Genomic DNA, 12,934 nt, shown 5'->3' with positions numbered 1-12,934 from the left:
AAGGGGCAAGGGGTCGCCTAAGTACCTGCATCCAAGCTTAGCAAGGGAGGATGCAGCCCTCACATGCCTCCTCTGGCTGCCCTCTCTGCCCGAGGAGGCTTGGAGGCTCTGACCCCCACAGAGCCTGTCAGATCCAGGGAGCCCTGGAGGACAGTTGGGATGCCAGAACCCGAGAAGCTGCCAGAGGGCCTTCTGCCGTCGGAGACGCGGCCCGCCGGCCTCTGACCCAACTCTCCGTTCCGAGAGTCGGCATCCCTCCGTTAGGGAAAAGGACACTGAGCCAGCGTGCCAGGTGCCCTGGGACAGTGCTGGTGGTGGCACTGTGGCCTCCGTGCTATCCTTTGTCTCAAGCCTTCAGTCACTGGCCCTCCAGCAGGGCCCAGGGCAGCCCACCCCAGCAGCGATCCCTTTCAAAGCATGTGGGGTTGCATCCATCCATCTTGCACTGACATCCTCCAACACATGTCTCCCAGCCCAGCAGCGGGGCACGCAGCGGGGCACACCCGGGACAGAGAAGGCCCTGGGCCCCTCCTCCCACCGCCCCCCTCGGCCTACCCAACAGGCCACAGTGGGAATGCTCGGCCCACCACTTCCAGCCTGCGGTGGAACCTCAGACCACCAACCAGGAAGTGGGGCGGGGCGGACCAGGGCCCACCCTGGAGAGGTTTCTCAACCCCTGCACTCAGGCTGGAACATCTGGAGAGAGTGCATTGCTGGCAAAGGCTCTGCGTCCTCCTCCTAGAGGCCGGGGCTGTGCTCTGAGCCTCTGTTTCCTCATTCTCAAGGTGGGGATCAAACACCCCTTCGGAAGCGAGTAGACTCCTCACGGTTTCCACAAGGGCCATGTGCCAGTTGCGAAACGGGAGTAAGAGTTTGTACAAATGGCACCCAGCCTGCCCCAAGCACCACCGGGAAGAGGGGGCCCAGCTGGGGCCTGCTTCCCCCCTAGAGAAAGGAAGAGGGACTGGACACGAAGGCAGGAAGCAGGACTCATTGTTCGGGCAGGGTGGCTGCAGGGGTGAGAAGGAAAGAAGGGGTGGGAGTCGCAGGGAGGCCAGCCCCGCAGGCTGGGACGGATGCTCGGGGCCCAGCCCGGAAGCCAGGAAGCCGCCCGAGAGCCACACACCGCCGGCGGCTGGAAGGCTGCGCCCTTCCCTGCCCAGGAAGTCCCGGCGGGGGCCCCGGGGGAGGCGCGCGGCGGGGCCTGGGCCAGGCCGGGAGACGCGCGGGGCGGGGGCCACCGCGGGGGCCTGCAGGGGCGAGTGTGCTGGGCGCGGGGCCGCGCTCACCGTCCTGGCCAGGGAGCCTCGGGGGTCCGGGGGGCTCGGGCGGGCCGGACCCTGCCCGGCAGCCTCCTCGCCCCTGACCCCCCGCAGCTCAGGGCCGCCCCCGAGTGCCCGGGCTCCGCCACCTCCCCACGCGCCCCCGGGCCACCGCGGCGCCCCACCCGGCACCGGCCAGTCCTCCGCGCGGGCGCCCGCCCCTCCCCGGCCCGCCGCGGCAACCGCAGCCCCGGGCCTCCGCCCCGGATGAGCCCCGCCCCCGGGGTGGAGCCCCGCCCGCAGCCCGCAGCCCGCCTTCCGTCCTCCTCGGCGCAGGCGCCGGCACTTCCGGGGCGCCCCGGGGCGGGCGGTGCGCATCCGGACCCCGCGCACCCGGACCCCGTCCCCTCGGAGCCCGCCCGAGGCGCGGGATGACGGCGCGCGGCGCGGCCCAGGTGAGTGCGGTTCCCGGAGGGGCCCGACCCGGCTGCCCGTGAAGCCCCGGTAAGGGCTGTGCCCTCGAGCCCCCGCAGCCCGCGCGCCGCCCTGCCGTGTCCCCCCCCCCCCCCCCCCCCGCGTCCGGACGGCCGGTCGGTGCTGCTCCGCCAGGTGCTCCTCCAGGTGGTGCTGCTCAGGTCGGTGCTCCTCCGGCCGATGTTCTTCAGGCCCGGCCCGTGCTCCTCTGATCAGTGCTCCTCCAGCTGGTGCTTCTCCAGCCGGTGCTCCTACAGCTGGTGCTCCTCCAGGTGGTGCTGCTCTGGTCGGTGCTCCTTTGCGTGCCCTGGTCTGCATGGAGGGCAGCCCGGCCGTGGTGGGCCCACACACAGCCACACCGCTTCCCACCGCCCGCTGCCCAGACCCACTCCGGCCCAGGTTGCCCCCCAGGGACAGGTGGCTGCAGGGTGCCTCTTCCTGACCCCGAGCCCCTGCTGTGTACCCACCTCGTGCCCACCTGGCTTCTACTGCGTATCCTCATGACCATCTTGTCACAGATTGGTTCCTTTTTGGCCGATGAGGAAACAGAGGCACAGACACTTCGGGTCACTTTCTGGGGCCCCTTGTTCTGAGAGCCGCCGGTTGTGACTGGGGCCAGGGATACCTGTGAGGTGCCAGGCAGGGCTCACCTGAGCACGATAGCATGGTCACCCTGCCGTACCCAGTCCTGGGGCCAAACCGTCATCACAAAGGCCTGTGAGGAAGGTTCAGATTCTAGGTCCGTGATACGGAAACTGAGGCCTGTCTGAGCCTCAGTCCCCGGGCAGTTTCAGGAGTTCCTCAGCACCCAGGGTGGGCCAGGGCCGACCCAGAATGACCTGAGCGCCGCAAGGCAGGCAGGGACCGGACTCCAGGCGGCAGCGTCCCAGCGTCCGAGCCCATGGTGGGTATTGGCAGATGGGCTGGGCCGCAGAGACGGTCACGTCAGCACCCACTCTCAGTGGACCAGCCGTCTCGTTGCACTTACAGTAAAAATAACGGGTCGGTCACATGCCAGGGAGGCGGACTCTGCAGACAAGCCCTTGGGGATGCTGTCGCCAGGCCCAGGGCTCAGCTGCGCTTCGTCTACTCCCACTGGCTGTAGAGCCACTGGCCCTAGAACAGTTGGGCGGGTGTGGTCAGGTCTCTAGGCAGCAGGTGGGAGGTTGGGTCCCTTAGGAGACCTCGGCTTTGCCCCACTTGCTCCTTGTCATTATGACCTCCTGGGTCATGAAGGAAGGTAGCTGGGGACTCCGCAGGTGTCATGCCCTCAGCACATGAGTTGGAGCAAAGAGCGCCTGGTGCTCACTCTCCTGTGTGTCAGGCCTCCCTGGCCATTCTGAGGAGGGGATGGCACGGTGGGAGCCCTGCCCGCATGTCAGCCGGGTGGGAGGGACTGCGGAGGACACCACGGTCACCAGCGTTCTTGGCTGAGCCCCATCAGCATCTCGGCCGTGCTTTATACTTCTGGTTAGAGGGGCACCTGGCTGACGCGTCAGAAGAGCAAAAAATGTAAAAAATTAATTCCTGGTTAGGGTCGGTGCAGACAAGGTCGGGGGTTTGTTTGGAGTCCGTGTAATGAGTGGGAATCGGATACCAGCCCTCCTTTCCTGGGCCCAGGTGCCCGCTGTCCCTTCCTTGGGCCCGGCAGCCCTTTGCCATCACCCTGCGCATCTCACACGGGTGGAGGGTGTGTGGGTCGGAGTGGCTGCGCCGTGCTGCCTCCCACGGCCTGTCCTCCGTGCAGTCCTTTCCCAAGGCCTCGCAGGGCCCGGCGTGGGGCCGAGGACTGCAGGTGTGGCGCTCCGTTTGCACCTTGGGACAGCCTGCCAGGTGGCTGCTCCGTCTGGCCGATGCGGCAGGAGTCACGCGCGGTCTGACCTCCGCACTGAAGCTGTTCACAAGGTTTGTCTCGTCTGTTCCCATTACAGCTTTCCTGCAGGACGGGCCAAAAAAGGCAGCGAGTGTTGGAGGCAGACCGTGAGAGCCCGCAGGGCAGGGCCCAGACGCCATCCCCTGGGGAGCCCTGCTTGGGGCCGCCGGCAACCCTGGGCCCTCGGCGCAGCATCTATTTCTCTGGCCCAAAGAGGCACTCTGCGCAGCTGGGCTCGGACTTCTTTGACCAGCCTGCCGTCGCCCTGGCACGGGCGTTTCTGGGACAGGTAACCTAACGTGGCCACGGACCAGGTGCAAGATCTTGAGGCCGAGGAAGACTCAGCCCCCTGGCGCCTGGCTCCTCTGCGGCCCGGGCTGCGTCCTGGGTGCTCCATTGGCCCGAGAGCCCGTCCTCAGCGGGCCGTGCTGCCCCACCCCTGCCAGCTGCGGCCCGCTCCTCCCCGGCGCTCTGCCCCGCTGACCACTCCTTGCACACCGGCTGCGGTCCAGGCCGGGGGCACTGCGGGGCAGCTGGTCCCGCTGCTCAGGAAGGCCTTTCACAGCCGGGTGGGTGGGAGCTGAGGGGCCAGTCCTCTGCGGTCAGTCCCGCTCAGTCCAGGCTCTGGGTGTCTGGGGCAGTGGGCAGGGGCAGCTTTGGGGCCCGTGCCTTCCTTGCTGCCCTGCCCCAGGCTAAGCATTTAAACCTAGTGGACTCGGGGAGGAGGTGGCGGGAAGGTGGGGGGCCCCACCAAGGAGACGGGGCCTGTGTGATTCCCTGGTGCTGGTTCTCCAGCCTGGTCCTGGCCGGAGCTTGAGATAGCAGCTCTCTGTGGACGGTACACTCGGTGACCATCGGGACTCTGTTCCCGGGGCTGGTGGGCAAGACAGAGGGGACAGTGGGGCCCTGGCTGGGCCAGGTACCCGGTGCTTCCTGAACTGGGGAGATGAGGCCTAGGCTATGGACTGTCGGGGTTGAGTGCATGCCTGCCCCTCTGGCCCTAGAAGCAAACGGACTGCCCACAGGTCCTAGTCCGGCGACTTGACGATGGCACAGAGCTCCGTGGCCGCATTGTGGAGACAGAGGCATATCTGGGGCCAGAGGATGAAGCTGCCCACTCTAGGGGTGGCCGGCAGACCCCCCGCAACCGTGGCATGTTCATGAAGCCAGGAACTCTGTATGTGTACATCATCTATGGCATGTACTTCTGCTTGAACGTCTCCAGCCAAGGTGAGCAGGGCCGCGGTGCCAGGTGGGACCACAGTGCCTCAGCTGGCAGCTGGGACATCCCCAGGATGCCTAGACGGGGCAGGTGTCTGAGCAAACAGGGATCACTGCTAAGCTAGGTTGGGGTTTAGGGATTCTGGCGTCAGGGACATAGGTGCCAAGGGCCCCCACTGGGTAGGGGTCGTAGGTTGACCTGCACACACAGCTGAGAGGCTCCACGAGGATACCGATGGTCACCGAGCTCAAAGGTGGGGTCAACCATGACCCAGGCTAGACCTGGGAGGAGCTGGTTGTGGGGCAACGAGGGCAACATCAGTTTGGGTTGAGTTGGGCTCCGGCTGGAGCCTCTGCTGGTGGTCACTTAATGGGGTCTGAATCGGTCACTCTCAGCTGGGGAGGACTTAGCCACCAGGGTGTCGTGAGGCGGTGTCCAGAAGTGTTGGTCATCCCAGGGGAGCAGCCTTGCTGGAGGGTCCGGGTCGTCTCCAGCCGTGCAGCCCAGACAGCATCTGGGCAGAGGCGTCTTCCTGGCTGAGCCCCTTGAGCCCCTGGGCCCAGGGTATGTGACTGCAACCTCTGGTCTCTAAGAGTCGCTTGGACGGGGGCGCCTGGATGGCTCCGTCAGTGGACCGTGTACCTCTTGATCTCAGGGTTGGGAGTTTGAATCCCATGTCGAGGGGAAGGGATTACTTTAAAAAGACAAAAAATCTTAAAGTAGTTGGTGTGGTAGGCAAAGGGCCAGGGGTGGAGGGCCCGCCGGGGCGGGGCTGCGTTGGCGTCCCCCGCATGTCTCCTCGCTGGCTCACAGGGCAGGGCTGCCCAGCCTCAGCCTTCCAGCTGGCCCAACAGATTCCAGAAGGACAAGGCACAGAGGTCAGATGCAGCCCAGGCCCGAGGCTTCCCGGTGGGATGACCGTGCTCAGGGACGACTGGCCGCTGGGACACCCCCTGCCAGCCTCACAGTTCCCGCCCATCACCGCATCACAGGCGGCTGGGGAGGCGGCCACCTACAAGCACCCACCACGCTTTTTAAAAAATAAGGTTCTCCCTGGGTGGCGGTCAGGCACTGAGGCTTCACGGGGAAAACCCACCCGTCCAGTGGCACGGGCACCTTGCAGATGCAAGTGTGCAGGAGGTGGGGGCAGCGCGTGCAGGGGTGCTTGGGGAGGCAGCTGGAGGCCTGGCTTTCCAGGCGAGGTATCTGTCCCACAGGGGATGGGGCGTGCGTCCTCCTGCGAGCGCTGGAGCCCCTGGGGGGCCTGGAGACCATGCGGCAGCTCCGCAGCACTCTCCGCAAGGGCACCACGGGCCGAGCCCTCAAGGACCGCGAGCTGTGCAGTGGTCCCTCCAAGCTGTGCCAGGCCCTGGCCATCGACAAGAGCTTTGACCAGCGGGACCTGGCCGAGGACCGAGCGGTGTGGCTGGAGCGCAGCCCGCCGGGGCCCAGCGAGCCAGCCGTGGTGGCAGCAGCCAGAGTGGGCATCGGCCACGCAGGAGAGTGGGCCCAGAAGCCCCTGCGCTTTTACCTACGGGGCAGCCCCTGGGTCAGCGTGGTAGACAGAGCCGCGGAGCAGAACGCATAGGCCTGAGCGACGGCCTCCTCCAACCAGGCTTTTTAATTTTTTAACAACCAAATAAACACTTTATGTCTAGAACACGGTATTGCTTGTATCTCCTCAGCAGCCCACTCAGCGGCCGACTTGTGCTTGGGGCCCACCCTCCCCCTAGACGGGACGCCGGGGGCCTGTGTGTGCAGGTGGGACGCATTGCTCCTCAGGCCTGGGAGGGAGGGTGGGGGGCACCCGTGCCGACTCACCCAGGCCCTCGTGCGTCAGGTGTCAGAGTGGCTGGGTGATGGCTCGGTCGCAAGCCTCCTGCTGGCTAACGGGGAAGGGCACTGGACACGCTGGGAGGAGCAGAGTGCACGCAGGCCAGGGCAGTGCTGGGCCTCGGGGCACAGGCCAGGCACCCACCCGCGCTCGGCTCAGGCAGGGGTGGTGGTGACGCGTTTCTGTGGATCCCCTTGGGCGGCCATGGGGAGGGCGGGTTGGAAGGAGGTGGCCCGAGTCTGAGAAGCCAGCAGGTCTCCCCTCCAGGCCGGAGTCCTGGCCAGTCTGTCCATCCCTCAGCTCAGGCCCTGAGGCTGCCCCAGTGTGGGCGCCGCGGCCCCTGGGCTGTGCTGCTGGACACTGCTCAGGCTCCCGAGGCCTGGCCTCACGGAAGCAGCGCCTGGAAGACAGCGATGACCGGGTCCTCGTGGGTGGTCACCACCAGCACGCTGCGGAACTTGTCAAACAGCATCAGCAGCTGGGAGCGCCGAGTGTTCTCGTTGTACATGATCTCCTCCAGGTGGTGGCGGCCGCGGAAGTAGTGCAGGAGCCTGGGGGGGGCGGGGGGGCAGGTGAGTGTCCTGGTCCCCGGAGTGGCCCATCTGCCCTCAGCACCCTGACGTGCGGGGCTGGGGGCTGCCAGGGCTCCTCATTCTCCTGCTGTGGAGTGAGGCCCTCATGTTCCAGGGGCTGTTTGCGGCTGGGGCTGGCACACCAGCGGCTTCAAAGAGGTGCCTGGCATGAGGTTCTAAACGGGGGGCCTCCCCCCACACGGAAACCCCACACGGAAACGCCTGCAGAGCCCCCCAAGTCACAGGTGGGTTTCACATCTGTCACCACGTGGGGGCCCTGGGCTGTGTTCCTGGTGGGGAAAGATTCCTACTAAGCCCCGTGAGGATGAGAACCCGTTGCTGCTCCCGAAGAAGTAACAACACCCAGTATTGGGGGCACCCGCAGGGCTTGAGGTGCCACCTCAACCAGCGACTGCCACCGGTCACCAGTGGACTGAGCTGGGGCCATGGTGGGTAAGTCCCCATCCACTTTGTGTTCGGACCCCACCTGGCAAACATGCGGAGGTCCTCGGGGTTCTGGGCCGCAGGCACGCTGAGGATGGCCGCCCGCTCGTGCTCCGACAGGCTGGCCAGCAGGTTCTCCGTCATCCTCTTGTTGAGTGGCGAGTCCCCACTGGGCAGCAGCTCTGCGCTGGAGTTATCCATACTGGGGCTGGTGAGGGTCATGTCGTCACTGCTGGCTGTGGGCAGCACGGGTCAGGGAGCAGTCTGACTCCACGCACACCCTGGTGCCCCAGCCGTGCCATCTGTTGCACCGGGCATCGCGGCCACACCCCAGGCCCGCTCGCTCCCCCGCCCCCACGCGGACAAGGCAGGGCCCTGAGCAAGGCTCGGCCCTGCACTGAAGCTAGACGCCAAGGTCAGTCCTCAGTCCCGGGAGCACCCCAGCCCTTCGTTTCCCCCGAGCCTGGGGCTCAGGCTGTGTCCTCTGGGCACCTGCCGTGGCCGCAGTGACTCTTTCAAAGAGGGAATGATCATCAGGGTCTCCTCCCAGGCCCCGGCCCAGCGGGCTCAACTGTCCTGCCAGGGATGTGGGACATCCGCTCTGCTCCCTGGCTGCCCTGGACTCGAGCCAGCCCCTGCCCAGGAGCCCAGAGCCCGGAGATGTGAGGTAGGGGTGGGGGAGGGGAGCGAGGGAAAGGGGTCTCTTGCCAGCCTTCAAGGGAGCACTGCTCTGCACGTGGCCACGGGAGGCGGCCTTGGTCACGCTCAGCAGAGCCCATGTCGGGGTCCTGGCTGCCGCTCCCAAGTACCCCCCCAAATGCTACCCCCACCCACCAGACAGACACCCTGGGCAGGGGGCTCCTACTTGGGGAACCAAAGCTGAGGGCATTGGGTGTGCTGAGGCTGCGGCCGCTGACCCGGGCGGTGAAGGGGACGTCGTCTTCTCGAGGGTGGGGCTCCTCCTCACTGGGTGAGGCCATCAGGCACACGTAGGTGTGCAGCTGGACGAGGAGTCTGTGCTGCAACATCCACACCACCATCTGAATGAGCTGGGTCTGCAGGAGAGCACGCAGGAGGCCCGGGGCGGGGGTTAGTGGGGGAAGGCTGGCCCTGTTCCCCTCCAGGGGCAATCAAGGAGACCTAAGACACGACCCCCGGGGGTCATCCCAGAGGTAAGGGGTCCATGAGCTCCAGGAGCCTGTCCCTGGGGCACAAGGCTCCCCCCTCGGAGAAAGACCTCAGCTGCCGGCCAGGCTGCAAGACCAACTTTCTGCTCCAGGGAGGGCAGCAGGGCCGCAAGGGCACTAGGGCCGCACCTGCGCTTCCCCGTACACACCGGGCCGCCCCATGTCTGGGCTTCCGCACCCAGAGCTGGGGAGCAGCACCCACTCACAGAGGCCCCTGCGCTGCCCCGTGTCCACCAGCCCGCTCGGACCCCCTACCACACAGGGCTCGGCCTGCCGGGACCTCAGCACTGTTCACCAACAGGCTGCAGACAGCTGCCCTGAGAGCAGGAGTCCTCTCCTCAGGTCGACCTGGATGCTGGCCCAAGGACAGGGAGCCCTGATAGTGTGTGGTCCCGGCATGAGGAGTCCTCCCCTCTCATGGGGCTGCCCCTGACCAGGGCCAGTGAGGGGCATGGGGGAGTGGGACGGTCACACGGCTGCTGGCTCGGCTTTGGGAGGCCCCTCCCGGGAGGGGACAGCTGGCCAGCCAGGGAGTAGGGATGGAACGTGGGCAGGTTATGACCTGGTCAAAAAATAAACTTAAGAATGAAAACAAAGAGGCTTCATAAGTGCTCATGAGCACGTTCCAGACCCCGGAGCAGGAGGCATGACAAGCAGGTACCTCACCCCAGGACTGCTCAGAACCAAACCCAAGGCCCATCTGGGCCCCTCGACCAGGCACGACCTGGAAAATCCACCCGCCGTCTGGACCATTAGGAAGCTTCTGCTGGGGAAGCGGGGTTCCGGATGCACAGTGCATCTTTTATTCAGCTGGCACGGCCTGGCATGGTTCCTGGAAGCCAAAGCCCCCATGAAGGACAGCCTTTAGAACTCCGTCGCACTCAGCATCTCAATGAACTCAAGTACCAGGATCTCCTCCTCATTCACAACTTGAGAAGGGAAAGAGCTTAAAGACTGGTTTTTCCTAACACTTATAAAAAATAAAAATAAATTAAAAAAAAACAACACAAAATTTTCCTTTTGAAGACAAAGACTTAAGAACATCCAGCCCCCTCTAACACCTGCGCCGTCGGCTCTGTGCTGGGTCCCTGCCCAGAGCCCCAGAGCCCCAGGCATCAGCACAGGGGACACGGCAGAGCCTCGTTCTTGGGTCCAGCCTGCACCCGACCCAGAACTCACCTGTTCATCACATATGCCTCACACCTCCCTGGATGAGCCCTTGCCACATCCAGCAACATCCCTGACCCTCGCCTTCACCCAGGCCTGTCCTCTCCAGATCCTCTTGGAGGAGATTCTGGGGACCAGTGAGCCCAGGACGAGACCCGCATACCCTGTGGCCTCCTGGACCACGGAGCAGGAGAGCTGGGCCCAAGCTCAGTGAAAAGAAGGTGATTGCATCCAACAGGAAAGGTTACCACTCTCTTGCCACCTGGGCCTCTTCACTCCGTTCTAACCCCCAGAACAGCTCACTGCAGCCAGGGTGGGCTCCCCAGGGCGGGGGGTGGGCAGGAAGCCTTGGGAATGCCCGAATGTCTGCAGGGGGCCTGGCCTGGCTGGGGAGCCAGCCTTTGGTCACCCCAGCATGACATGAAGCACCTACACAGCAAGCCCACGCCCTCAAAACCCAGGTGCAGCAGCACTGAGGCTCTGAGACAAGGGACTGACACCGGCTGGGTGGTCTCCAGACTCCCTGGACTCCAGCGACTTACCTCCTGCACAGGGGGAGCGAGGGGGTTCCTGAATTCTGACAAGGAAACTGGCAAGGAGAACTTAGCGAGGACAGACGGCAGGTCGTGAGCCGGAAACTGACGGGAAAACTGTTCAGCCAACGGGGAGTACCTGGGGACAGGTGAGGTGCACGTGCCCATGAGCTCAGCAGGCCTCTGCATCGCTCCGTGACCTCTGTGCCCTCGGCATGAGCCCAGGGTGGACAGCAGGGAGACACAGCATAGCAGGCAGCCCAGCATGGGTGCGATTCCCTCAATGGGCAGCAGGGGCCATGGGCAGAGGCCAAAGCCCCTCTGAGCCCCCAAGTCAAGGTCAAGGCCCCCAACTCCCACCAGGCCCCCATCCAGAGCCCACTGGCCAGCAGGTATAAGGGAGACAGACCCCGCACATGGCACTGACCAGGCCAGGATTAGAACATGGATGCAGTAGAGGCCAGCAATTGAGCCCAAGCAAGGGCCCGGCTTAGCAAGGGGCAGCCAGAGGTACTTACAGACACACGCTGGCATTGGGAGAAAGCATGTAGACGTTGTTCTCGCACAGCGGGTAGATGATGATGGCCTTGCCCCAGTACACCAGGTGGGCCGCCAGCTGGAAAACCTGCAGGCAGCGGAAGCTGGGAGGCTGCTCCCCAACTCTTTGGCTCCCCAGCTGGGCCCGTGGCAGAGCATTGGTCCCTGCTGTGCTCCCCAACGGTCATTTCCCATAGGACCCCGACCAGGCTAGCACTGAGGGAAGGCCTCCTGAGCACGGGGACTTCTGAGGTGCCCAGGACCCGGGGTCAGCAGCTGAGCAAAGGCCTTGGTTGGCCAGCACCCTACCCCCACCAGGAGCCCCGCTCGGGGATGGGTTTCCTCGTGGCAGCGGGTGTGGGTCAGTGAACCTGTCCTGCACCTCCTCCACGCGTCCCGTGCGGCCCAGCATCCCCGGATGCTGACAGGATGGGCCACAGACATGCAAAGGGGGGCCTGGGTCTGCGAATGCCGCACTGCAGAACTTCAGGGCAGGGCACTGGACGTTTCTGCCTCTGCGGCAGCTGAACAAACTCAACCGCTGAGTCACCCAGGCATCCCAGATTTTATTTTTTCTTAAGGAACCTCTGTACCCAACGTGGGGCTCCGACTCACGACCCCGAGATCGGGAGTCACACATTCGCTGGTTGAGCCCACCAGGCGCCCTGGGAATGGATGTTGTTTTAAATCTTCTGATGAGAGGCCCCCAAGTGGCCCTTCGGCTCAGGCCGTGACCCCGGGTCCTGGGGCCCAGCTCTACGTGGGGCTCCCCGCCTAGGGGGAGCCTGCCTCTCCCTCCCCTCTGCCCCCTGCTGTGCTCTCTCACTATCTCAAGTACAGAAAATCTTAAAAAACAAAACCATGTGGTGACAGCCACACCTGAAGCTGACACTTCCTCCCCGGGAGGCCATCAGTGCTTGGGCTCCAACGGGGACAGCTTGGCTGTCCTCGGGGCCACTGGGCCACCGGCCACCGGCAGCAGCACAGTCCGGGGAGACCCGCCACCACACCAGCAGGAAACGGTCTCCCGAGGACCAGGGGACACAGCTCTGTCTTCGTCCAAAGAGACCGAGCAACTTGAAAGCTTTGGCCGCGTGTGTGGCCTGCAGCGGTCAGAGCACCAGCCTGCGGTGTGGACAGAGCGGCCACGGAGGTACTGTCCAGTGGAGGCTACGAAGGCCGGCAGGACATGGCCCTCTCGGCTCCCGCCCAGCTCAGGAGCCTGTGTGAGGACCCAGGAAGGCAGTGTCCAAGAAACAATCCCGGGGGATGGGGGGCAAAGGTCATGGGGCACAGATGAGGACAATCAGCACAGAGGCCTGAGTGAAGCCCGCCCAACGTGCTAAGGACCAAGGCCAAAGGCGGGCGGCTCAGGTGGCCCAGGCTCCGGCCTCCCGGCCTCAGAGCCACGGCTCCCCGCCGGGTCCTGCTGCCCCCTGGCGGCCACACGGTGCCCACCGGTCCCAGACCCCGCTCCCACCCTCAGCCTCACTTGGAGGCACCCCTGCCTGGGGACCCTTAGCATCTCCCTGTGCTTCTGCTCACGCCCTGGTCCCCACATGGCTCCAAGGGGATCACAGAAGGACTGAGGGGCCCTCCCTCCGATCAGGAACTGTGGGGACGCCTGGACGGGTCAGGTGCTGGGGCTTCTGGCTCTTGTTTTCAGCTCAGGTCATGATCTCGGGGTAGAGACTGAACCCCGAGCTGGGCTCCGTGCTCGGCTGGGGGTCTGCTTGGGATTCTCCCCTTTGCCCTTCCCTCTGCCCCTCCTCCAGCTCATGCGGCTCCTGCACTCTCTCTAAAATAAATAGGGCAGCCCCGGTGGCTCA

At 64.9% G+C, this 12,934-nt stretch overlaps 2 protein-coding genes across 8 annotated transcripts in view; one reads left to right on the top strand and one right to left on the bottom strand.

The window, feature by feature from the left end:
- The first annotated feature begins 1,586 nt into the window (after window positions 1-1,586).
- MPG (N-methylpurine DNA glycosylase) lies at window positions 1,587-6,491 on the top strand. Of its 2 annotated transcripts, none has more exons than XM_041747300.1 (4): window positions 1,587-1,717; window positions 3,668-3,898; window positions 4,635-4,839; window positions 6,049-6,491. In XM_041747300.1, the coding sequence occupies exons 1-4, from the start codon at window positions 1,694-1,696 to the stop codon at window positions 6,417-6,419; spliced, it is 831 nt and encodes a 276-aa protein (XP_041603234.1). In that variant the 5' UTR covers window positions 1,587-1,693; the 3' UTR covers window positions 6,420-6,491. The 2 variants fall into 2 exon arrangements, with proteins under 2 accessions (XP_041603234.1, XP_041603233.1); XM_041747299.1 differs by having other exon boundaries at window positions 4,614-4,839.
- The window catches only part of NPRL3 (NPR3 like, GATOR1 complex subunit), a 69,150-nt gene continuing 62,650 nt past the window's right edge, over window positions 6,435-12,934 (bottom strand). For all 6 annotated transcript variants that reach the window (XM_041747295.1, XM_041747294.1, XM_041747296.1 and 3 more), the window contains 5 exons: window positions 11,087-11,193; window positions 10,578-10,707; window positions 8,547-8,736; window positions 7,725-7,917; window positions 6,435-7,216 (listed from right to left, as the gene is read on the bottom strand). In XM_041747295.1, coding sequence (XP_041603229.1) covers window positions 7,051-7,216; window positions 7,725-7,917; window positions 8,547-8,736; window positions 10,578-10,707; window positions 11,087-11,193 — 786 coding nt within the window. In that variant the 3' untranslated portion in view covers window positions 6,435-7,050. The remainder of the gene's footprint in view (window positions 7,217-7,724; window positions 7,918-8,546; window positions 8,737-10,577; window positions 10,708-11,086; window positions 11,194-12,934) is intronic.

This window comes from Vulpes lagopus, chromosome 3, assembly GCF_018345385.1.
Source record: "Vulpes lagopus strain Blue_001 chromosome 3, ASM1834538v1, whole genome shotgun sequence".
In the NCBI taxonomy this organism is placed as follows: Eukaryota; Metazoa; Chordata; class Mammalia; order Carnivora; family Canidae; genus Vulpes; species Vulpes lagopus.
The sequence above is the reverse complement of the archived record's forward strand: the minus strand, read 5'-3'. Positions and strand labels throughout refer to the sequence as shown.

Excerpts from the sequence above, each read along its gene's own strand:
- MPG (XM_041747299.1), top strand. The coding sequence starts at position 1,694 with ATGACGGCGCGCGGCGCGGCCCAG. Across the intron at positions 1,718-3,667 it reads CGGCGCGCGGCGCGGCCCAG|CTTTCCTGCAGGACGGGCCA; the intron begins GTGAGTGCGGTT and ends TTCCCATTACAG. Across the intron at positions 4,840-6,048 it reads CTTGAACGTCTCCAGCCAAG|GGGATGGGGCGTGCGTCCTC; the intron begins GTGAGCAGGGCC and ends TCTGTCCCACAG.